The 26,733-nt window shown below is 45.5% G+C and overlaps 1 protein-coding gene across 6 annotated transcripts in view; it reads left to right on the top strand.

The window, feature by feature from the left end:
• The window catches only part of TBC1D1 (TBC1 domain family member 1), a 1,125,494-nt gene that overhangs the window by 635,125 nt on the left and 463,636 nt on the right, over positions 1 to 26,733 (top strand). For all 6 annotated transcript variants that reach the window (XM_086963988.1, XM_086963987.1, XM_086963991.1 and 3 more), the window contains 2 exons: positions 7,091 to 7,195; positions 22,199 to 22,331. In XM_086963988.1, the coding sequence (XP_086820114.1) occupies positions 7,091 to 7,195; positions 22,199 to 22,331 (238 nt within the window). The remainder of the gene's footprint in view (positions 1 to 7,090; positions 7,196 to 22,198; positions 22,332 to 26,733) is intronic.

The following is a 26,733-nucleotide window of genomic DNA, read 5'->3' as shown; positions in this document are numbered from 1 at the left end:
TGAGGCCCACTCAGAGCTTAAGTAAACCTGTGATTAATCATGACAGGCCTGAGCTGAGGGTCATACAATGCAAAGACCACACACAGCACACAGTGACATTCTAGTTGTAAAACGTTATTTCACTGCAGTTATTTTACAGATCCGTCGGACTCCCGATCCTTACTTACTTTTTTGGACAAACACAGAGAGAACACTCGGTGAAGTGAGTGCAGAAGAGGAAAACAGAAAGATCCTTATTGTTGCGTGCATGTAGTGTGTGGTTCTATCTATATGCAAGTGAGTGCCTGTCTGCCTACTGTGTCTTTGTGTGTGTGCGCGAGTATTTGAGTTTGGGTGGGAATCTTCATGACTGAGTATGAAGTATTTGTGTCTGGGCTGTGTGCATCTATGCGTCTCTGTGTCTGTCTGCCTGAGTGTGTTATGCGTGTCCAGGTTAATGTTTCCCTGCCTGTTGCAGTTGCTACTAATGATTATTCATGATGTGCCTTTCTGTCGTAAAAACAACTGCTTGCTTCTTGGTCCAGATGTTCCCGTGTCAAGAGGAAGGCGTGGAGGTCGACCCCCTACCCCATGCTTCCACTCCTCCTTACATTCCCCGAGACACGTGTCTTGCGTGCCTCTATTGCTCTATGAACAGGTGTCTGCCCCAGCCTGTTCTTTGAACCACCACCGCCTGGAGCTCAGGCGTCTAGGGAGGGTTGGCAAGTGCCTTAGGGCACATGAAGGGGATTTCATGCAGATTAAAACCTCGGCTCTTGAGAATGTGTGGGGGTGTCTCTGAGAAGATCAAGATGCTGCTCCCTTTCCCCAATTATCCTATTAGAGCTGTCACTCCCCGCTGGCGTTTGTTGGCACCCACCACTGGCCCCCGCCCCGGATTTGAACGGTTCAGTAGAGGTGGCAGCGGCGTAGCAAGCGTCAGAGGGTCCTAATGCAATGAAAGAAACGGACCTCCCTGATCTCAAATGCGTACCAAGGTAGCCATAATCAGGACGCATGGGAGGTTATTCAGACTGGTTGGCTCCAGTGCCACAGCACCTGTTGCACCACCGATTGCAAAACACCCATGGGTGCTAGGGCTGCGAGTAAATGTGGAGACCCTTCAATATACTGCCTGGATGCTTTTGGCGGGAAGGAGAGAGATGAGTATCTCTGGTCAGCGGCCTTTGGCTGCAGTGACAGCCGCCTCATACCTCTTACCTGGTACAGCGCGGGCCCTCAAAAAGCCATCCATCACTTGGAACCCAGGGATTCTCAGTGTAAACATGGCGTACAGACAGACTACACCCTGAGCACCGGTTAAAAGTTGTCATCTAAGGATAACCTGTTCCAGTCCCCGCCCTTACCACACACTTTCCCTACCAGGAATCCTTCACCCCGGGTTGCATTTGTAGGGCTCACACCGGTGCGTAGTGTGCACTTGTCAGAGAGCTGCTGTGGGAGCTGTGAGGTAATTGCTTTCTTTTAAACACGTCCCCACTCCTCCATAAGTGTCCCAAAAGAACCTGAGCGTGCCCGCAGCTGGGGGTAGGGGCAGTCTAGCAAATGCAACTGGAAGATTCCTCTTGGTCTCTCTCTAATGGCTTGGTTAAACATTAAACAGACGTCTGACGTGACATTACAAACTCAGATGCTAAGGGATGGCTATCCAGAGTCATCCCAGACTCATGAAAAAGTTAAAAGAAGTTGCTGGAAAGTTTACCGAAGTCACCAGAGCCCAGGAGAAGAGGACGAGAGAGATGAAGAGGGGTTTAAACCGAGATCTGCCGCTGTAATATTCAGGACACCTCACCAAACAGCCCCAAAAATGTCAAGCCCTTTGAACAAGGGGCCCGCATAGGGTCTGTCAGAGGAAGTGAAGAGCAAGGTAAATGCCCGAGCCGACGGTGAGATGATGGCTGGCTTTACATGAGAATATTTCCATCCAACTGTTAATTCGGGTTCTACATCTGCGATAACAGCGCTCTCAGATTTTGTGAATAGGGGAACCGAGGCATGGAGAAAAGAAAAGATGTGCCCAGAGTCACACAGTGAGGTCAAGCAACGGAAGGGAAGGCACGAATTTGGGTCTCTTGGTGTCACAACTGGTCCCACTGTCTGCCTTGGAATACATTCAGGGACCATACGTGGGTGACAACTGTAGGACCCAGGTCACAGCTGCCTTAAATCTCCACGGAGTGATGGAGCTGGGTATCGAACATGGAAATCCCAGGTGGCGATGACACCCTGTGTGTCACTCAATCGCAATACACGCATGTGGGGGGTGGTCTCGCAGTGGCCGGGAAATTGGAAGTAAAATAAACAAGGGAAATGAAACTAGTGGTGCGCGCGCACCACAGAGGAGCGGGGGGAGCGTGGCAGCGAGGCGAATGCACGTGCTAGCCACCGCCGGGAATGGGCGTTTTAAAGGCGGGACATTGTCCCGCCTTTTTCCCAATCGCGTGTTGTTTTTAAAAAAAGTAAAGCATGCGCAAGCCAATACCAGACTGGGGAAGCAAAACCACACCCACAAGCATGTGGGTAGCTTTTTAAACCCCGTACAAGAGGTCTCGCGCTGCACGGGCAGTGCTGCGCACTGCAACGCTAGGCGCGAGACCTAAACAGGAACTAAAGTAGCTGGTCTTTGTGTCTTCACTTGGGATTTACATAGCCGCAGCAATACGAGCCATCTGTATGCCTTCTTCATGTGTTCCAGTTTAGTTTCAGACCTCAGGCACATATAGTGCTGTGTGTCCTCTTTTCATAGGCAGGATATTGTGGCTGTTACTTTAACAGTGCTGTGATATCCTTTGCTTTGAAGGGTCATCACAGCTATACAGACTTCACCAGGTAAGCCACCTCTATTCTGGTGGTGGTCTTACAAAGAGGCCATCTCACAGCAGTGGACCTTGCTGCATACTCACTTCAGACATAATGAGATTTTTCTTTTTTTTTGTCTCATTGAGACTACAATTTCCCACCAAGAACATCACCTGTAGTCTCCCATGTTGTTGCACTTTGCCTATGGATTTAATGATTCGCTCTCTGGGTACCACTGAAAATGATGCTTTGGGGACAGGGCTTTAACTGGCACCCAACTTTTTTCCTAAAACTTGACAGATGAGCGTCTGGTATAAATTAGCGACTCATCTTACATCTCAAATGCGTCAGGCGGGACTGGCTGAAGGTTACGCCCGGCTGACTGGTCTTTTATTCCATTGGGTATTTCCCTAGTGAGCTGTAGATCTCTGAGGCTGGGTTTGGAAGCCAAGGGCCACTGCTGGTCCCTCTGTCACTTGGTTAACTGCAGAAGGTAGAGAGGGCTACAAGAGGGTAAGAGATAGTGGGGAGGAGGAAGGTGATAAAATAGAAAAAATTGAGAGAATAATAGCGAATGGATGGGTCTTGTTGGCAGCTATGTATGCCTAAAATTAATTTTTTAGCTCTTCTTTCTTTTCTATTACATATTATTTGATACGTTTGGTGCTTTATATTTTATCCTCTTACTTACTCATTTTTCTGTTGATATTGCATAGTACGTTGCTAGCTAGAATCAAGGTTTACACATAAAAATAAACACAAAATTAATAGGTTCAAATTGAATCTGACATTTTATTAATGTAGTATAAATATATCTGTCAAAAACATACTTGACCTCTTTAAAGAGAGACACAAATTGACCGTGAAATCTATTTTTTAAAATACCCTTTCATGCTCTTGTACATTTTCTACTAAAGTAAAACCTTAGTCCTTGACACGCACCTCATGATCAATAGTACTTTGATGAATGAAGGTCACAGATCAGAAAGCTTCACAAGCAGTGCGCTTGTTTGCCAGAAGTCACCTTTTTCTCAGCAGTGGTTCAGTGTGCAAGAGCTGTAGGCCCTTTATTGCATTTTAAATTCTAGAAGTCATTTCCAGTCTTCATTTGTTAATGATGTCAAACGTGTAAATTGCAATAATCTTTGCCTTCAAACACAAAATGTCCAGAGAACAAGAAATGAAATGAATGTATGAAATGAAAATTATATTTATATAGCGCATAGACTACCCTGAGGCCTCGCAGCGCTGGTGTCTGAATCAGAGAAGAACAGGTTGGCGTGCTAGCAAGATGTTCCGAACAAATGGGTTTTTAAAAGCTTTCTAAATGCCAACAGGTTGTTATTCTTTCTGAGAGCGAGAGGAAGGGAGTTCCAGATTTTTGTGGCATTAAAAGAGAACAAACAACCTCCCCATCGGGCCTTGTTTATCTTATGCAAGGTAGCCAGGTGTGATGAGCTAGAGCGTAAAGCTCTGTGGGGGAGATAGGGAGTGACTAAACGATGCATTATAGCTGGACCGGTCCTCCAAATTGCTTTCTGAGTGAGACACATGGCTTTGAACTGTATCCTTGCTGCAATAGGAAGCCAGTGCAGCTTCTTGAGAGCAGATTTGGCGGATTGCCTACGTGGAATTTGGTAGAGCAGTCGAGCGGCACAGTTCTGCGTGACCTGCAGCTTGTTGATTGTGGCCTTTGGCGCTCCCAAGTAGAGAGCATTGCCGTAATCCAGGCAAGAGAGTATCAAAGCCTGAACCATGACTCTCCTTGCCTGGAAGGGAAGCAGGGGTAGAATCTTCCGGAGCGGAGCATTCTCATCAGACCATAGCAGGTAGATGAGGTCTTAGTGGCCTGGACCTTGAAGTTGAGGGAACTGTCCAACCAGACTCCCAGGCTCTTTATCTGTGTCTTGGGAGGGGGGTGGTGGGAGATCCCAGGCACTTAGGCCACAAGGGGGCAAGAATATTGGGTGGTGGATTACCCAATAACATGATTTCGTTTTTCCCCCCATTTAGTCTGAGGCAGGAAAGTTTCATCCATCTGGCGACTGCCTCCAGACAGGGACCCAGAGTGCTAGACGACCCCTCAGCTTGGTTTAACGAAACCACAATCTGGGTGTCGTCTGCATAGGTAACAATTCTGATGCCAAAAGGGTGGACCACCTCTGCCAAGGGCCTCATATAAACATTTAAAAAAACGTGGGGCTCAGGGCAGAGCCCTGGGGAACCCCACACCTGAGTGGCTGCTTAGCGGAGACAACCTCTCCCTCAAAGACCTGGATGAAGCGCTCCTCCAGGAAGGAGGTCAGCCATGTCAGTGCTGCGCCCGACACCCCCATGCCATTGAGACGATGTAGTAAGATTGCATGGTTAACCGTGTCGAACGCAGCACTGAGATCCAACAAGATAATGTCCGCCTTCCCTCCCTGGTCCAGCACGGTCCTTGTCTCCTCTGTCACAGCCAGCAGAGCTGTCTCAGTCCCATGCTGGGGACGAAACCATGTCTGCGATGTGGACAGCAGATTATTAGATTCAAGATACTCTACCAATATGTTGTTGATGTGCTTCTCAGCCAGTTTGCTCATCCAGGGCAAAAGGGAAATAGGGCGGTAGTTGGATAAATTGCCTTGGTCCAGATTGGGCTTCTTTAAAAGAGCCCTGACCATTGCACATTTCCATGATGTGGGAACTATGCCTGAGGCAATCGAGGTGTTAAGAACTTCAAGGATTACTGGACGAAGCAGTTCAATGACTGAAGTGAGAAATTGGGGAGGCGCTGGATCCCTTGGAGAGCCCGAGGTGACCTTAGGAATTATTTTATCCAGGGAGACAGGATCCAGGGGGGTCAATTGTTCCAGCACGCAGGTGGCTGGGGAGTTAAAACTCACCGTTCCAGCTGCGTCTGGTTCAGCGATGTCAGGAGCAAAGGAGGCATAGATAGTCTGAATCTTTTGGTGGAAGAAGGTTGCTAAATTGTTGCAGCGTGCCAGTGCTCCTTCTGAAGGGACTAATTCTTGGGGAGGGGAAATCAGTGATTTGGCTATCTGAAAGATTTCCCTAGGTGAATTGGCAGCTGTATTAATTTTTGTTTAATAGAAAAGAGCTTGTGCGGGTTTGATTTCGATCTTATAAAGTCTAATTGGCGATCTGTATTCTGCTTTCCTGCACTGGGAATGGTCACGTCTCCATGCCCTTTCTAGCCTACGACAGGGTTGTTTCATGTACCTCAGTTTAGATGTAAACCATGGGGCTACTTTTTGCCTCTTTATACACTGCAGGTGTTCCCTGGGAAGGACTAGGTCAAGAGAGTTTTCGATCCAGTTATCAAAGTTACTACTGGTCAAGATGGGGTTGGGAACATGCACAGGCTTATGGTCAGCAAGAGCAGACTCCCATTGACTGGAGGAAAGTTTCGACCATTTCCCCCCCCATTGTTTTTTTGGCTCTTGGATAGATGGGGGTTCCCAGTTACCCAACTCAGGGGAATTAGGTAGTGATCTGTCCAGGGCAGAGGGAGAGGCGTTTCAGTAGTTAAGGTGTCGATATTACTGAAAACAGAATCCAGTAAATGACCCTTGTTGTGTGTCGGGGCAAATCCTTTTTGTGCTAGATCAATCGCTTGAAGACTCAGCCGAAGATTGTTGGCCGAGGGATCAAGAGAACTATCCAGATGTAAATTTAGGTCGCCCAGTACCGTAAAATTAGCCGACGTAAGAGCTGAGTCAGCAACTATGTCGACCATGTTGTCAATGAAATTTTAATGTTTCCTGTATCCGACCTTATAACATTATATAGCCAGTAAGGAGGTCTGAAACAATTGTTAAAGGCCCTCTTTCTGAGTTGTAGTCATGAGCTAGAGACGAAGGCCTATAACAAGGGGGAGGCCTTTAATTATTATTACCAGTAGCAGAAGCACTATAACACCATTAGAGCATTCCATCCCCGGAGGTTGGAAAGTTTTGAAATAAACGGCGAAAAAGAGAAATATACACATTGTGTTGTTGGAACCCAAAGTCCATACCAGCCATTAATGGCCCTAAGCCACTTCATTGTCTTAACATTACCTTGTTGTGATGCATGTGTTCTCTTCTATAGCTTGGGTGTATTATTCATGCACATGTATTTAATTAGTGATGTAGACAATGACGATGGTCTATGAAGTTTCATTTTAAAAGCTATAGTATTTGCTTAGTACATGTAACATTGCTTAGTGATAGTAGATGGTCACTAAAAATATTGAGTGCCTTTTGTTTTTGCATTAATAATTTCCACTTTTCTTTATTTTCTCTTCCAGGGAATCCGACATGTGGATCATTTTGGGTTCATCTGCCGCGAGCCTTTAGAAAATGGAGGGTTCCATTTTGTCTGTTATGTTTTTCAGTGTACGAACGAAGCTTTGGTAGGTAGGCTAAGACTGTATGGATATACAGATACATTTATTTTTTATAAGACCATTAAGTATGTCTTTGTTCCGTGGATTTAAAGTCTACTTTACTTTAAAAAACTAAAAAAAATTTTAAGCACCTAGATTGCGCAAGAAATTCATAAAAATAAACAATGGATAAAACACACGTCTTTTTGTTATAGGCAAATGCCACGTTACTGAATTTCAAAACTTTTTAACTGAAAAATATTTACACGTGTAGCAAATGTATCTTCTTTTACCCATACATTTCTATACACTGCTATGCTGGGGAAAGATTCTTTCTTTGTCAGTTACCAAATAAAAGGGTATTTTCGATAAATGACCATCTTGAAAATATTGTTTGTCTGGCCGTTAACTATTTATTTGAGTTCATGCCTCTGAAAGCGGAGGAATTCAGTAGGGTGGCACGGGGTATTTCCTCTGGCTCTCCTCTGGACCCTGTACCACACAAAATCTGGAAGGAGTTTGAGATTGAGTTGTTACCAACACTTCGTTTGGTTTGTAACCAGTCTCTTGCTAGCGGAGTGGTTCCGTCTCAATGGAAGCAAGCACTTGTGACACCTCTGCTTAAGAAGCCTTCCCTGGACCCAGAGTGTTCTAAGAGCGACAGGCCTATATCCCTACTGCCATTCCCAGCTAAGATAGTAGAACGCGTGGTTAGTAGCAATCCTTCTAGGCACCTGGAGCATCATAACTTACTGGAGGAGGTTCAGTTTGGATTCCGGCCATTCCACGTTACTGAGACGGACTTGGTGACCGTTATGGATGAACTTTGGAGGCGGGGAGACCGGGGCCAGGCAGCGGTGCTGATTCTGCTTGACATGTCTGCAGCCTTCGATACGGTTAAACATGGGATCCTGCTGAGAAGACTGAGAGAGGCAGGGGTGATGGGCTGTGCCTTGCGGTGGTTCCAGCCCTTTTTACTGGGCAGACAGCAGGCGGCGTCCCTCCCTCCCTTTCAGTGTGTCTTCATCAGTGTTCTGCATGGTGTGCCACAGGGCTTGGTAATCAGCCCGATCTGATTTAATATCGATCTGAAACCCCTGATTGCGGTCATCAATACATATAATATCAAAATCGTAAATTATGCTGATGACATGCAGCTGATTCTCTCCTTTGAGGGAGATCAGTCGACGTCATTGGAAGTGTTTCACAATTGCCTGCAGGACACGGCCTGTTGGTTAAAGGACAACTCGCTACAATTTAATGCAGAGGTGATTTTCTGTTCAGCGAACAGGATTCCTCATGCCCTGCCCAGCAATTTCTGGCCTACTGATGCTTCGACCGCTGTTCGGCCAGTTAAAACGGTCCGTAACCTGGGCATTATGTTTGATAATAAACTCACTATGGAACCCCAGATTACAAAAACGGCGGACTGCTGTTTTGCAATTATTAGAACTTTGCGGAAAATGTTTCCTTTGCGGCCCACTCAGGCGCGTGCGCTAGTGGCAAGCAGTACGATTCTCAGCAGGCTAGATTATTGTAATGCCCTGTTGCTTGACTCTACAAAGTTTCCTCTGGACAGACTACAGAGTATTCAGTCAGCAGCGGCCAAGTTAGCTCTAGGGCTGCCGAGAAGGTCCTCTTCCTCCGCGGCCCTGATGGCGATGCACTGGCTCCCGTTGAGATGGAGAGTTCAGTTTAAGTCGCTCTGTCTTGTCTTTAAAGCCCTTCACGGGACCTGCACTCATGCGGATAAAGTTTGAATGGTATGTTACCATGAGAAGTCTCTGCTCCTCATCAACGAGAATTGGTGAAGGTACCGAGGTCTAGGAGAGTCGGGTCAGCTGGTAGATCTTTTGCGGTGGCAGCGGCCAAACTTTGGAACGAACACCTGTGGGAGATTACACAAATCAGGGACCTCCTTCCGTTTAGAAGGAGTTTGAAAACCTGGTTGTTTCCCAAGACATAGTGGCCTGGCGGTGCTCGGACACATCCTTACCCTGTACTCTGAGTTGCTTAGCGCCAGGATGCCTGTAAGGTGATAGTGCTCTCTATAAATTAAATAAGTAGTAAATAAATATTTATGTCTTGCTTTCCTTAGACAAGTAGAACATCTTTAAACATATACCCAGAAGTAGCATTATACTTTTGAAGACCATAAAGTACCAATGTGTTAATACTTTTCACTGCAAATTAAATCTCTTATTTCTAGCAAGTTTACTAGTGGCTCACCACTTTAACCTACATTTTGTAAATAAAGAATTTGGTTTGCCCCTGTACAATTGCAAGCAAGATATGTTTTACTGTAACACAGAACTGTCTATAAGCAACCTTTGTTGACAGTGAAAATACCTAATTTACAATTCAACTAAAGTATTCTAAGATTTGTTTCCTGCACTTATTGAATAATTCTCCCTCTTTGGAGCAATCAGCAATAAAGGAGACTCTTTGTATTGTTGCCAGCTTCATTAGTTGGTTATCCCATTCCACATTTGTCATAGGACAATCTGCTCAGTGGTCTCTTAGCTACTGGTAAAACGTTTCTAGATGTATGTAATAAGCATGAAAGGTTTTCACCTTTAATTAAATTCCACCACGACTTCAGTCACCAGAACAATCCTTTCTGATTCCTCATATCACAATTCCTTAAATCTGTTTTATTCTCTTAACATATTTTTATAGCTTCCATTAACAGAACGTGTCTGTATCAAGCATCTATGTCTTTGGCATCTAAACTGATATTCATTGGATTCAAACCCTATTTCCGAGAGCCACCTCTACATGTGCCTCAGGAATCTACGTCATCTATGCCAGTACTGGAGAGATAGTACCTTCATTCATCTTTTCTTCACAGATGTTTAATTATTTTTAAAAACCCACAATAGGACCCTACCCAAAGGACTCTATATAGGTTAGGTGTGACAAGCACACCTAACCTGGCTTTTTAGAAGTAGATGATAATAGAACACAAAAAATGGTATATTGCAACCTTTAGTCATAAAACCTATGTTGTTTAGTGGGCTTCCAAAGTACAATTAATAAATTAGAAAGTTGTGTTTGATAAGTTAAATTGTTAATCCAGCATATTTATTAATTGGTTATTCACAACACTTCTCTGAACACGACTGTCCTCAATTTTTAAATTCCACAAGAAGTGTGTGTCTTAGTAACTTGTTTTGTACTAAAGCTTCACCCATTAAGTTCTTTGAGCCAGCTCCAGCCCTGACTAAACATTAACACTGGATACCCAAAGATAGGAAAGGTTGTTTCCCAGCATATGTCGTGTGTTGCTGTGCATCTCTGACAGAAGGTGGGTGCTGCCATTGTAGTGGAAGTCAGTCCAAATGTGTGACTTGCCACTGCTGCAATCTTTTGAGGGTAGCACTTTCAACTGATATTCCTATTATTTATCATAGAGGTTAGCCATCTGTGAAAACAAATTTATTGATTTCTGTTTCTTATGTCACGCTGTGGACATCTTCACATCTGCTCATCAAAATCTTAGTCTTTCCAAGAGTCTCCTTCTGGACTAAATATTTCTGCAAGGCCCCTATTGGTTCCAGTGTATTCTTAAAAGAGCCTCTCTTTCTTAATTTAAACATTTTTTTTTAAAGGAATTTTTATTGTTTTCTTCTTCCAACATACCATCATTCCACTATTGTATTCTAGACCATTGCACAGATGGTCCCAAAATCAATCCGTAAACTCAGGAGAAGCAACTCACAACATTCCTCCCCTATCTACCCTACCCTCCTCCCTCTCTACCCCCTCCCCCCTCTCTACCCCCTCCCCCCTTGTCAGTGTGCCCTCGCCTACCCCCCATCGTCTAAACATGCTAACGAGAATTTGTTTTGTCCAACACAGGTTAACAAAGAATAACACCACCTCCCAGTCTCAATGGACAGGAGATTCCTTTTAGTTACTCATGTGTGTTCTGAGCCCTGCCCTGATTCCACGATACTTCTCAACCTTGAGTGCGTGCTGGTCCCTCTCGTTGTGCGTTGAGGCAACCCCTTCCCCATTAGACTCTCCAATGTTCCCCATTCTGGTCTCTGTGTTCTGAGCCATTCTTGCATCCCCTTCGTCTTCCCCATCCTCTTCCATAGGTGACTGGAGCCCCGCTACCAATGCCCCCACACGCTCTTGCCGCCTCCAGTGCCTTATCATTAGCAGTACGCCTAGCTAGTTGCAAACGAAGCGTCCCTTCACAGCCCCCCCAATTCAAGAAACTCACCCTCCATCTTTGAAAGCTAGGTCCCGCTCTCGCTTTCCAATGCATGGTAAGCTCCCTTTTTGCCATTATCAATCCCAAATCGTAGAACTTGCTAGTAATTTTTGTATTAGGGGTGTGCGGAAACCAAAGCAAAAGGCAAGTTCCCATCTCTACCTCCAGTGTATGCTCCGTTACTTGGTTCAAACACGCTACCACTTCTGTCCAGTAGGATCCCAGTCCCGCACAGGCCCAAAACATGTGGCCAAAGTCAGCGCCTTCTGTATTGCACCTAGGGCACTGCGATGGAGTGCCCCCGAAGTACTGTTGAATTTTAACCGGTGTTAAATAGGCCCTATGCAAAGTAAAAAACTGGAGGAGTTGAAACCTGGTGTTGCGTGTACCCTTCCAGGCCCTCCTCAGCTGCTGCGACCATGTCGTCTCGGGTATGGACCTGCCAAGGTCCTCCTCCCGTTTGCCCTTTAGCTTATCCAAAGGTTTGAGCCCTTCTGTGGACAGTCGCCTATATAGGCAGGTGATGGCTTTGAACGTGCCCGCTGCCATTGTAACGTATTGACAGCCCAACGAAGTCAGGGGCTCCGACACTCCCATCTTCCACTGCTTTTGGATTCCCGCCACAAGGGCGGCGTGTAATAAAAAATCTCCCCTCGGCAAATCGAAGGCACCCTGGAAATCGTGGAAGGGTAATAGGGTACCGTCCCTGTACAAATCTCCAATCTCGTGAAGCCCGCGCTCTTCTCCCAACCGGCCAGTGCCGACCAGTCACCTCCATGTGGGAGGGCGGTGCACATACCCAGGGTAATTTCCGGAGCATATGGAATAGTAACACCCGCCCGTTTCTGGCTTCGCAGCCAGCATAGTCGGAGGGTGCGCTCTTCAAGGATGAGTTGCTTCAGCCCAATTTTCTGCTTAAGCACTACGAAAGACAGAACTTGGGGGGGAATTACTCTGCCCTGTGGTCCGTCTGGGCTCCTAAACTCTCGGCCTATGGATTGTGTGAGCCACTGCAGCTGTGCCGCTAAATAATACCCCTCAAAGTCTGGGACCGCCAACCCCCCTTCCTCTCTAGGCCTAATCAGGATGTTCAGCGCTACCCGCCTCCTACCTGAACCCCAAATCAAACCTGTCACCAGTGCACGGAGCGTCTGGAAGAACGACACAGGATCCATATCGGTAAAGTACGAAAGAAGTAGAGCAGCCGTGGGAGTGCCACCATCTTTAGAAGCGCTATCCTCCCAGCCACCGAAAGAGGGAGGGTCTGCCAAAACCCTATACGTCCTCTTAGCCCCCTCATCGCACCGCCCACATTTCCCTCCAAGAGGTCGGAGGGAGCGTGGCATACGCGAACACCCAGGTATGATAAGCACTCAGGCTCCCAACGTAGGTCCCCTAGCGTCAGTGGTTGCTGAGCGCCCGGGGTCAAAGGAAACCGGCAGGTCTTGTTCCAGTTCACCTTTAAACCCGACAGGTGGCCGAACTCCTGGAGCAGGGCTCGAGCACCCCGTACAGAGTCCTCTGCATCCGCCAGGTACAACAAAAGGTCATCCGCATAGAGGGATATGTAATGAGTCTCACCTCGTAGTAAGACACCTTCATAAGATCGACCCTGTCATGCATGTGCTGCCAGTGGTTCGATTGCCAGTGCAAACAGCAGCGGTGATAATGAGCAGCCCTGATGGGTACCTCTCTCCACCAGGCACGCCGCTGATATTGCACGTCCCGTGCGTACTCTGGCTGTGGCAAAATTATACAACAGCCGGGTCCAACGTATAAAAAGATCCCCTAAGCCAAATTCCTACAGTACCCGAAATAGGTATGGCCACTCCACATTGTCGAAGGCCTTCTCGATATACACCGATAGCACCCCTGCCCCCTACGATCCCTCACCTCCTTCCCCCATAATTCATAGCAACCGCCGTATACATGTTGCTGTATTTCTGGTGGGGATGAAACCGGATTTGTCTGGGTGTACTAAAGTGCACATGTGATCTACAAGTCTCGTGGCTAAAATCCTACTCAGTATCTTATAGTCTACTGTGAGCATCGATAGAGGTCCGTTCGCCGACCTAGATGTGGGGATTCCTCCCTTCTTCAGTAGCGGCACTATGATCGCTTCTCTGGTGGACAGGAGCAGCCTGTCCAACTCCCACGCCTCACTGTATACTGATTGCAATTGCGGCGCGAGGAGATCTAGATATGTTGCGTAAAACTCCACCGGTAGGCCATCTGCCCCCGGCGTCTTTTTTCTTGCCATGTGTTTAACCGCTGCCCTGATTTCTCCCAAGGAAATAACTGCTCCTAATTTGGCGCCTTGCTGTGGCTCCAATCGCGGCAAATGCGCTGCTTCTAGGAAATCATCAAGACCACTCGGCAGTTCCCTTAACCTGCTCTGGTAAAGCAACGTGTAATAGTCCATAAATTGGTCATTGACCTCCTTCTGCGATTAAACCAGACTTCCTACCGGCGTTGTCAGCGACACTATTGGGGTTCCCCTGACAGCTGGGTTGGCCAGCCAGGCCAGCAGTGATCCTACCCTATCTCTCTCAGCGTGAGCGCGTACCATATATTCCTAATAATCAAAGCAGCGGAGCTGCTCAACCTGAACAGCCATCTTCTCCCGCGCCACCATCACCTCCTCCTGACTACCCACGTTCACGTGACTTTCTTTCTCCGCTTGTCGGAGGTGGGCCTCCTCCCGTTCTATGTCGTGTAGCAGCGTCTTTCGCATCACCGTGGTTGACGAGATGCATACTCCTCTCACTACAGCTTTGAAGGCATCCCACTCGTGGGCTCTACTCGTCGCCGTCCCTAAATTTTCTAAGAAGTAATGTTCTATGCCCTCCCTGACCTCCACATTAAATACTGGGTCCTCTAGTGCCATTGGGTTCAATCGCCATGTGGGGATCACTTGTCGCTGTTGCGACCAGATAACCATTATCAGACAAGGGTTATGATCAGAGAGTGTTCGTGCCAGATATTCACTGTGGTGCGTGAGCTCTTAGGCCCCCGGTGAACACAACACACTGTCAAGTCGTACATGTAAGTCGTGTGGAACTGAATAAAATGAGTAGTCCCTGTCTGTGGGATGATGTGCCCGCCAGGCATCCAGAAGGCCCCTCGCATCTTGCCATTCTCGCCGCGCCTTACCCATTCTGTGCACCACTGATTGAGCCAGTGGTGGGTGAGAACGATCCAGCTTCACATCTATAACGGAATTAAAATCCCCCCCATGAACACCGTGCCAGCTAAAAATGACGCCAACCTCCCAGAGAGCCTCGGAAAGAATGTGGTTTGTTCCGAGTTCTGGGCGTACACACTGCGGAGCATCACATCTCTCCCATCTAGGCGACCCAGTACCCCCACAAACCTCCCCTCTGTATCTACCACCGTGTCTATGGGTTGGAAGGGAATCCCTGTTCCCACCCAAATTAAAGTTCCCCTGGTGAACGCAGAGTAAGTAGTATAAAACAACTGCCCCCTCCATCTCCTCTACAGTGCCCTCCCCTCAGTCTGATCAACGTGCGTTTCTTGTAAGAAGGCCACCTGAATCCCCCTACAGACTTAATATGCATGCACTTTATAATGCTTTCTCATGGAGTTCAGCCCCCGCACATTCCAGGTGATACATTTTAACTCGAGTCGGCTCGCCATATGAGAGCACACAACATAGCACAACCCAGTACGGCCTAACGGGCACACTGACAAATCCCCAAACTTCAAAACATCCCCAACTAACCCTCATCCCACCCTTCCCCAGAACAGGCAAGAACCTCTCTTTCTTAAATCAGTGTATGAGATAACCACATGTGAGAAAATTTCCTTTTTATCAGATTGCCATGTGCACTGTTTGCCTCTGGCAGCATCTTCTCCCAATTGAACCGTTTTCATCTTTTCATAATTGCTTCACTGAGAGCACCAAATGCAATCGGAGGATTCTGAATAGAGATTGCACATTGCCTGCTACCTGTTCCCTCTTCAGTGAACTGTAGTTGTTCATTTCTCTTGAGGTAACTTTTCTTACTGTACCCGACTGCACAATGCACTGAGCGAGGCTGCAGGAGAACCAGCTTTGCCCTTGGTCAATATCATGCTAAAATGATGTGGAGGATTGTCAAGTATTTCTGAGAGACAGAATCAAAATCATGAAGCATTTCATTTTTAACAATGTTCTACCTCCGGGGATTATTATAATCCTTTCTCAATGGACACCAGCCATAAACACTCTTGGATAGTTAACTTTGCATTCATCATTGGTGTGGCATTTAACTTCTGACCTTTTTTTTTTTTAAGAGTTTTATATAGCGTGAACTAGACCCTAGACATCGGGTGTCAGAGCGCTTTACATGAGCACCAGTTTCCTTTCAGACGGACACATTAATTTTTGTTAGGAATGGGAAGTTTAAGTGATTTACCTAGAATCACAGGATGTTTAGCGCCGTTGCCGAGACACGAACACGGTTCCCCAGCTTAAAGGTCGACAGCTCTAAATCCATGGCTACATCCTCTCCCCTTTTAATGGTATTTATCTAAAGCATTTTCACTATATGTACCCCTTACCGTTTAAGAATTGTAGGAAAATGCCTCTTTTTGCGTTGTCACCTCCATTTTTTTGAAGACTGATTCTGCTGGTTTTTCGAGACTCTGCACTTTGACTCTGCAAACGAGGTGGCACTGCATGTGGTCTGACCCCTAAAATGTGTTAAAATTGGCTATGCTCCTAATTGGCATATTTAACTTGTATATATATCCCCATTTTATGGTGCAAAAGCGTACAGAGGGCCTTAGGTTAAAAGACACTCGTGGACTGTAGCACCTATAATGCAGACTACCACTGTGCAGAGTAAACATTTCTTCAGGTCTAACATTGTACCTTGAATGTGGCAGTTTAAAAACTGTAATTCGATCCGTCAAAATCAACCATTTTGACAGCCCTAAACCTTTTAAATATAATGTCACCAACTAAGTAAGCCTTAGTGTCCAAAAGGTAAGGTGCATTGTATTTAAAAGTAGAATTTATTGAAATGTTATATTATGCATGTTGTGAAAGTGAACAATACCCAAAATCTATGTTCTATGTAACAAGGCTGGCTGTTCCATAGGGAAAATACTGGGATGCATTATTGCCTTTAATAATGCAGTCCACAGCTATTTAAAAGCCAGACATTTTATTTTTGGAGTCTTTAATACTTATTAGTTGCCCAATTCACTGGTGCAGCTGGATTTCTAGTAAATATTAAGGAAAGGGTACTTTTCGAAATGTTACCTTTTCCCTGCCCAAAGCCTACATTAGTGACCGTAGCCCTGAGAGAAGTGTGAAAAGTTCTTCGAGAGCAGAAGATAAAGGCTTCGGGGGTGTGGAGGTGTTGATGTTCCTCAGGCAGAATCGCCATTTGGGCATTTCCCATGAACCTTAGTAACTTAAAATAGGCTTCCTCTGTCACAGAAAAATGTTAGCTGACAGCTGGGCAGACCCCTTCTTTGTTCCCTGTTAATGTAGGCTCCAGTCACTGGTCGAAGGGATTTGCCATCATAGCTGGTGTGAAGTGACCACAGAGGAGGGGTTGCTCATTTCCTTGGCCACGCCTATGTCTCTTACTGCAAACAATCCCACATTGTCCCTTCTCTGCAAAAGTACATAGGAGAAGGGTTTCACCATCTTGTATTTTTGCAGAGAAAGGACATTGTGGGATTATTTGCAGTAAGAGACATAAGCGCCTGGCAAAAGTGGGTAGGGTTAACTCTGGGAACTTTTTCCCTATTCGTTGGGGGCGCTAGGAGGCAACGCCAGCACAGGATAATACCATACATAAATGGGCAACCTCTGAAGAACACTTTGGACCTGTGTAAGAACAAAAGAAGAGACCTGAAAGGCTGGACCTGCTCGCACTTGTATGCAGAACAAAGAAGTGGACTCCACAGGACAGTTGGCTAACTTCCGCTTAAGCTAGACAGACACAAGCTGCAAGAAGCCCTGTTCTTGAAGAGCCTACCTCACCAGTTCCACCTGGACCTGTCCTGGTGCCTGCTGGTGGCTTCTGCTGGAGTCAGTCTTGTTTCACCTGGACCTGTCCTGGTGCCTGCTGGTGGCTTCTGCTGGAGTCTGTTTTTGTCCCAAGGCCTGCACCTGAGGTCCTGGAATCCTTGGCTGTTTCAAATTGTATTCCTCCTAACATCCTAAAAAACCTGGGACTTAGAAAATGTTTGGGGGTTTCAAAGACCTCCAGAGCACAGATACAAACCTGCCAAGTCAATCTGATCAAGATGCTTTGCCACCAGGTTGAAGATTCAGGTTTCTCGATTAGCAAATGTATCCAGCCTTGTTGAGCCCTCATTGGCTTTAGCTTGCAGCCTTGCCCTGCTGGAGGAATCTTAACTCCAAAAGAGACCAACTCATAATATAGAAAATTTGACTGCATGAAGGTGCTTATAGTATCCTGCTGCAAAGAGGACTTCCCCGGGCACACATGTAATTTTCCTGCTCTGAGCTTTTTCCACCAAAACCAATAACCAATAACTTCTTTGGGACCTCATACAATGCCTCTCTGACATTGTTTTTTTTTTTTTTAAAACCTTTATTCAAAAAAGGAGATACATGCGCAGGCCCACAACCATCATGGCCGGCCGCAAAGACAATCAATGAAAACAGGAGAAACTGAAGCCAATCAGTAAACAGGATATATCAAGGTATACCAGATGCGGTTGTGGGGCTCGCAAACAGGATATGAGGTTTTCATTTTTAAATTTTAGAAAAAGAGTAGGGACTGCAACAACAAGGACATCGCACATCACAGGATAGGAGCACAAAGGAGACGATTGGGACTTACCCCAATTACAGTCGGAGATAGGCTATAACTAAAGCGACTATGCAATCCGGGCAGCCACGGCGATAATACTGGACAGTAAACCACATTACAATAATCCATATTTCTAAAAATCACCCCAGAGAGCCTACCCCCCAAGAACAGAAAAACAGAGGCTTGTCGAGAAGCCGAAAAAAGAAAGGTGCAAGACCAAGAGACAGCCAACCCTACGAAAGAGGAAAGAACCCTCCCAAAGCCGGAAAGAGCGATAGGGACCATAGAACAAAACAAACTAAAATAACAAACCCCCCCGCAGGCCCGCACCCGCCACCCTGCACCCCTGTAATGGCTACGGCCTAACCCACTAACAGCGTGCCTGTCGCCCCGGAACTGCCCCACAGAAGGGAAAATATAAGAAGTGGAGGAGGAGAAAATCAAACAAGCCCCCGGACACCTGATACCCCCCGCCGGCGGTGACCCCCCCCATAGCACAATCATCATCAATAAAGCAAAAACAGTCAGCATTATCACGGGGAGGACAGTCACCAGGAAACCCCCCCCCCCCCTCCTACCCCCGGCCCGGTGAGGTATTCGGTGCAGTCCCGGCAAAAGTAAACGGAGCAACCCCAGGGAAATAAAAGTCAACCCTGCAAGCCTCACGAGGAGATCTATCGCCAAAGTCATAACAGTTGCAAACCAAGGGAGCATCTCAGATGGTCCAAAGCAGTGGCGAGGAGCAAGAAAACCTCAGTCAAAGTCAGCCCTGACCAGTGCGAATCCGTTCCGGAGCACATCCCGACCAAGCCACATCCGACCAGAGGCAGTCAAAGCGTCCATGGCGGACCAAGGCAGTGAAGATGGAGCAAAGTCCGGTCTCAAAATGGCGGCATCCGTTATGCAGACGGGTCGGAACAAAGGAAAATGGCGATCCCCTTCGACGGGACCCTGAGACTCGGCAATGAAGAACAGGACATCCAGCGACGACACACCATCGGATAGGAGACGTAGAGGGAAGACCATGTACTGTAGCAGATGAAGGAAAGGTGAGGCCGACTCTCAAAGGAGCAAAGTCGGGCTGCCGCTCGGGCCCTTGCAGATGGAGGGTCAAATCGCACGTCTGGATCGCAGATTTCTGTGCAGGCGCTGCAGCATCCGTGGCCGGTCGCGAGCAGACATCATCCAGTTTCGCCGCCAGGGAGACACACGCGCCGGTGAATTGCGAGCGGAGCGCCCCAATCGCCGCCATTACGGATCTCAATGAATGTGCACCATCCATCCCCTCCATCCCGGGATCCAGAGGACGGAGGGGGACACAATCTCCAGCCCACATCGCCGGGCTCCGGGCACGCATTTGGCGATCGCAACAACAAGGGCGCCCCGAACTGGCACACTCAGGACAGACACCGGCCGTGGGTGCAGCCCGTCAGCCCCCGGACCGGGAAACGAGGGTCAGGCACACAACCCACAGCCGCGGTGCAGGAGGATCGCAGCACGTCACAGTGTCTCTTCTCCGACACCATCCATCAACGAGGACAAGAGTCAAGAGCGGAAAGAATTATTCAGACCTGGAAGACCGGCCACAATCGCGGTCCCACAGCCGATGTTGATCAGGTCCCTCTCGGGTGTTTCAAAAATCGAGGTCCCGGCGGCAGCCCGGGAGTAGGCCAAAAATGGGACACGACATAACTTCGTCGCTGAATAAGGTAGGAAATCCGGGAAAGCACCGTTGGCAACAGGCAACCTTCATACACCCAGGCACAGGGCGTGGGTAGAGGATAAACGACAGGATAGACGGGTCGCTGGCGGAGGTCAGCGGAGCCGGGAGCTTATGCGGCCATCTTGGTTCGCGGCGTAACCCCCCCCCCCTCTCTGACATTGTTAAGCTCATCTCGGATACAGCCTGCTTCCTTGCCATGCTGAAGGACTTGGACTGACAGAAAATAGACCAAGTCCCAGGTAAAATCTATGACCAGGTCCGACCTGGCTGGTGTTCCCAACCCGCACTTTGTTACGGTCAGCATCAACACGCGCCTAGTCGTTTTCTACCAAGACCAGTTGACCACAGTTGGTGAATAACACTTTTTGCCGCTAACTTCTCCCTGTAAGTAGCTGGATTTTGATATTATGAATGGTTGAACAGAACACATTAGGTCCAATATTTTATTCCACCTGTAGACTACCAGTGGCTTTCTGTCATGGCTGCAAACATTTATGCTCCTTTCTTCCCTCCCTGTCACATAAAAAAGTTTTTTCTCAAGTAGGTGTAAGTAAATTAAGGCATGTTGCACCCTTAACATTATTATCAGTGTTCATATATTTTGCATAATTGGCATGTACTATGGGCACACAGGTTTTGTGCACTTGACCTTTGTTACCGTTGAATTTCTTCCTTTTATTCAATAAGCTGTGCACCTTCTCTATGGATAAATCAGATTTCTTGGCCAAGCCCATCCTACTGTGCTAATGTCCCACATACACAATATGAATAAAAACAATTATATGTATCCACAAGCATCTTTAAGTTGGCTGCTATGGGAGGTGTCCGTATCTCAGTATTGGGTGTTAATCTGTGGAATGGGTACCCCCAAGACTTTGGACAGCAACATCTTGTGCAGCAGGTGCACTCAGTGTCATCTGAAAACCCTTCTATTCCATTTATTTCTGGCATGGTGTAGCATGAAAATGAAAGTACCCCCCCCCCCCGCCCCCCCCCCCTCCCCACACACACACACACTTTGAAATGAAAGCTCTTTAGGCGCAAAGCAAGGTAAGCAAGTGAGCCAACTTTTACCTAGAGGAGCTCTCATGTCTCTTCCATCCAGACATCTATCTATTCATCCTTCCACCCTTCTATCTGCCTGCTAATATCCACTATTTCACCTTTATATTGTTACATCCACTAATTTGTTAATGCATCCTTCAGTCTTTTCCCATTCCATCAATCCATTCACTCTGCCATCCAGTGATCTATCCATCTGCTCTGCGATCATCCATGCATCCATCCATCCATTCGTTCTACCATCCATACATCCATTCACCCTGCCATTCATCCACCACCCTTCCATCTAATCTGACATCCATCCGTTCACTCATTCGTCCACTCTGCCACCCATTTCTTCATCCTTTCACCCCACTCATCCATCCATCCATTCATTCATTACATTATGATGAAGTGTCTTTTACTGGGGAACATTTTTAAAGGCTGCCAGGTGGGCCCAAACTTTGGTACACTGATTAGGTATGCTGTTGCAGTTTGGTACTATATGAGATATTTTATCCTTATAGCTGAGGCATTTTCTATATTGGTCAAATCTTAATTTAAAATGTTATGATGTAAAATGTTTTTATCATTTTCTGTTCGTGAATAACTTTTATGGCTGCCACAATGCTGGCGAATTAAGTTTTGAATTGATAGATTGATCCATTCCTTTACCAACCTTTCACATGTCCATCCACTTATCTATTCATTCACCCAACCAGCCATCTACTGGACCATCGTTTCACCTGTCTATCCACCTATCCATTCGCTCATACTTTCGCCCATTCATCCATTTACGCACGCATTCATCCACTCACCCATTCATCCACCTACTTATCCCTCATTCCTTTCACCATTCCTTTTATTCAAAATAGCTTCCTTCCCTTTTCTATTTACACATGTTTGTGTTTCCTTGCATCCACTTGCTCTTATATGGACCGCAGTTTTCCTTCATGGTGTTATTTATGATATTTCCTCTGCCGACTTGCAGACAGAAGAGGCCCATAAAGAACCCCACCCCCGCTGTAGCTGCCAAAGCGAGGGGTTAATTATGCCCCTGATTCCCGGCCACTAGAATGGACAGTCTGAGTGGAGAAACACTTCTACTTACATTACCCACCACAGAATCACGTCTTGTTCTATTTTAAAATGCTACAGCTGAAGATAAATTCATAACTATTTATTTTGAGAGATTATTTAGATCAGATTTTTTGAACACTTGGTTTCCCTCCTATGTCATCTAGGTGGATGAAATTATGCTGACGCTGAAGCAGGCCTTCACCGTAGCAGCGTCAAATCAATACTCGAAAGTCCAGGTCCAGGTATGCGAAGGATGCCCAATGCAAGGTCTTCAGAAACTGTGTGAGAAAATAGAAGGTAAAGCCATCCACTGCATAAGCAACATTGTATTCTGGACTAAGTCTTAAATTAGTAGTTTTGGAATTGTGCACAAGATCCAAAAATCAATTTAAACTAATTCTCTAATAGATTGGGTTATAAGATTACGGAAATATTATTTTATTAGTCATAAGTTACTTTTAATCATATTCTGTTGCTTTATGTTATTCAGATCAATACAGTGTTCACAGAGATTATTATATGATTAAGAGGATGCTTCTCAAATTCAGTATTTCCTCTGCTTGGCTGTGGCTGTATAGTACTTTTTGCAGCCTCAATAACGGACTTCCAATTATTCTAAACGCAAATTAAGAAACATTACTATTCTGATCTAGCTATTCTGACTGATGCCCGGTGGAGCTATCCCAATAGCTATTGAGAGAAGGGCTGTGGATTCCCTCCTCTGCAGTCTCCTGATGCCCGGTGGAGCTACCAGATAGCTAAAGAGGAGATAGGTTGTGCACCCCACCCCCTGCCGTCACCTACCCAGCCGGACCTTGTGCAGATTTTCCCCTCGTCTCTACGTCTTATCTTCCTCCTACCCCTTTACCCTATCCCCTTACCCTTCCTTGCTTCATTCACCTTGTGCTCTATGTTCTTTAAATGCTTTTCTTGATACTTATGTAACTTTCAACTCATGTTAATTGAACATTATTGTTCCTCATGTAAAGCACTCTGTTTCCTTCAGGTCTGGCCATCGCTATATAATAACTCATTAATTAAATATGTTCCCATTTAGTACTCTTTCTCTCTTTGTCTACCTCCCTAGCTCCTATCCCCTCTGCCCTGAATCTCTCCCCTTGCCTGCTACTCTGCCTAGTCCCCTGTCCTTGTTGGGAAAAGATCCAATATTTATTCTCTGGAGTCTCAGCGAACCCGCTGAGAGAGTCCACTGCGCCAAGGAAGCCACTCACAACTGAGGTATGGTATGGCACCCCTTGCCAAATCACTCCCTCTCCTCTTTTTGGGGAAGGATCCAGTATGTAGGCCTTGGAGTCTCAGAGACCCCTCTGAGACAGTCCACTGCGTAAAGGGAGCCTCTTGCAAAAGAGATAGGGAAGTGATGCCACTTCCCCTGGGATCACAGCTTACTGGACTTTGGACGTAGCTTTGACTCGTCTACAGGTTTGTATCCCTGTAGCCCTTCCCTCCTCTTTCCATGCGGTGTCTCTCACCCTCCCCATCTCTTTCCCGCCTTCATTATCTGTCTACTTCCCCTGCTTCTACCCCCCAAATCTCTCCCCTTGCCTGCTTTTCCCCGTACGTATTTGTGCTTATTGTTTATCTCGACCTTACAAGTAACTATGTTGCCATGCTCTAATAACTGTGTAACCTTTGTAATGATGTAACCTGTAACTATGATCTGATACTCATGTAAAGCGCTCTGATACCTCCGGGTCTAGCCAGCACTATATAAAACCTTTAAAATAAAAATAAAATAAATAAAATTAACTGTCAGCCTCATAAAAACTTTTCCTTTGTGTTGGATGTGATTACATTCTTTTTTTAATCAATTGTTTTTAAGTGGTGTCCATCTATGTAAATATATTTTAATTGTACAGTGGCTTTCACCACTGTGTAGTTATAGTTAGGTCAGAGTTTCCAGAGTTTGTTGTCATTTGATGAATCTTCATGAACTTTTCCAAAGAATGTCAATCCATCTCAGCTACTTCCTGAAAAGTTTTGTGGTGATCAATCTATCGGGGGACTGAAAAAAGGGGCCTTTTCCCCATGTAAGTTCCTTAGGGAATTTTAGAAAGCGCTACAGCCGAAACAGTTGAACTGAATCACACCAAATTTGTCAAAAAGCTCGATCTTTACTCAGAAAAATTAGCTTTATGTGATTTGGTGTGAATCTGTAGTTTTTGAGAAATTAAGGCTCAACATTTATAGATATATTGACAGTTGATCCCACGAGTATCCAGTGAAAGCTAAATAAAAAAATTATTTAAAAACCAGAGGTTTGATTTACTAAGGGCGTCTTTTCTCCCATCATCATTTTCCCTCCTGCGGGATCAGGACTCCGCCTGTGAGATTCTGCTCTGTGATTGGCTAGGAACAACAGTTTACAAAATTTCACTGCTTCAATCATAGAATAAGGGCGCTTGGTCCCAGTGCTCAGACACTAACAATTAAACCACACCTTTTGTCAAAGAAAATATATATATTGATTGTAGTAGAAAAAGGCGCTAGCTGGAACGTGTCACTGCTTTTGTGAGCTCAGGGAAAATAAACTACCGAGTTTGTCATCATCCGTAAGTGTGGTGTCTTCTTTATTGGAAGTGTGAGCTGGGATATATATATTTATATATATCTTTCTATCAATCTATCCATCCATCCATCCAGTATCGTGTTCAGAATTTCCAAAGAAAACAATACACCACGGCCACAAACAGTCCTTCAGCGGGATTTATTCCATATGCTAAGTCACGCTGAAGGTCTTTTTGTGGCCGTGTGTATTGTTTTCTTTGGAAATACTGAACACAATACTGTTTGGATTACAGGGGTTCGTGACCCCGCCATCGCCAGAAACTTAGGTTCCTGCGTTAAACGAAGGCTGTATATATATATATATATACATATATATATCTATCTCCAGTTACCACTCAGGTGCGTTCTGTCACCAAAAAGATAGAGACGGACTCCTTGAATTGTTTCTGCTACTGCCGGCCGCAGTAACGTATTTATTTAGCCATATATAAAGTGCAAAGTGCCAGACAAATTACGCGTTTTGGCCAGCGGAGTGGCCTTGCTCACATAACAGCGTCGCATGGTTGTGACGTTTAAATAAAGCAGTGCAATGACCATGTGGTATAGTGACTACCAATGAAATAGAAAGTGAAAAAGTACTCTATATAAAAAACTACTGGAAAATGATGTCCGCATATAATGTCTCCCAATTGATGGACAAATGTGTGAAATTTTCCAATAAAAATATATATTCACTGAAAAAACCATAGGTTTCAGCCTTGTTATAGTTAGGAATTAGCATTTAAAAAACCTTAGAAATTCACTGAAAAAAAACATACGTTTCAGCCACGTTATAGTTATTAATTAGCATTTAAAAAACCTTAGAAATTCATGTTATAGTTAGGAATTAGCATTTAAAACACCTTAGAAATTCACTGAAAAAAACATAGGTTTCACACATGTTATAGTTAGCTGGACATTTCACTCATACAAAACCATTGAAATTCCCCCGTTATAGTTAGTTCAGCTAACTTTAACTCGCGTGCCCGCAATGCACTGCTGATGACGTCACATATTACATTACTCACGACATGGTCAGTGACGAATTTCCAAGTGGAACCAGTCAGTCAGTCAATAAAACTTTATTTGGTTTGTTACAACAATAAAAGTATACACTTTACATATTATAAACCTTTATCAAAACACATACCATAATATATTATTAAAAAACTGAAGCAGCTCCTAATCCTTGCATAAAAAGTAATCCAGCTCCTTTAAGTGCCGATCAGATTTCTTTTTAAAAATATTAATATCACAGTGGTGTCAATCGTATATACACCATCCTTCTAAAATACATTACTATTAGTCTTTAAAATACACTCTCATATTATACTCAGTATCTGATGCACCTGTTACTCTATGCCCTGGAGAAACACCCTAATTTTACTCATAAATTTCCACAAAGCTCAGGCTACATCTAACTCTTTCAATTCCACTAGAAGATTAGCAGCTTGCATCCTATTCATAATTCTATATTTTTTAAATATCGGGCATAAAATCTCTGTATATCTATAATTGACCTACAGTCCAATAAAATATGAACAATATCACAGTGGGTACCTAATATACAAGTACATTTACCATCGCTATTTATCATGCGGTTTTTAACCCTATTATTTCCCTAACAGGGGTGTATTCCCATTCTCACTTTTAGTACCTCGCGTCTTAGGTGGTAGTTAGGTAACCTATTTAAATAGGGATACTGTTGTACTTCTGATTCCCACACCTGTATCATGTGGGCCACCGATGTTTTCCGCAAGAGATATTCTCGATCACCTGTTCGGGAGATGTCTGCTCCTTGAGACCTTAGATCTTTTTGCCTATTATTGCATGACCTAGCTGCGGGCATAACTTTAGACCCAGCCTTCCATACTCTTTCTTCAAAAAGGCTCCTGTTTCTTTTGCCCATGGCAGCTTACTAATGGCTATTTCACCTCTACACCACTGGGAGATCTGTTGAATCTCCCCTAACCCTAGGCGCTGCCAAAAACGTATCAGGACCATGATGGCAGTTACTGCCCAAGAGGTGAGTCCCAGCTCTAATCTTGCCGCTTGTACCATTGATGCCTTTGGTAGCAAGAACAAGCTTTTCAGGATATTGCCCTTTTCTTTATCCCAACATGTTTTCCCA

Source organism: Lissotriton vulgaris, chromosome 3_2 (assembly GCF_964263255.1).
Source record: "Lissotriton vulgaris chromosome 3_2, aLisVul1.2, whole genome shotgun sequence".
NCBI classification, from domain to species: Eukaryota; Metazoa; Chordata; class Amphibia; order Caudata; family Salamandridae; genus Lissotriton; species Lissotriton vulgaris.
This window is presented reverse-complemented; position numbering and strand designations above follow the sequence as displayed.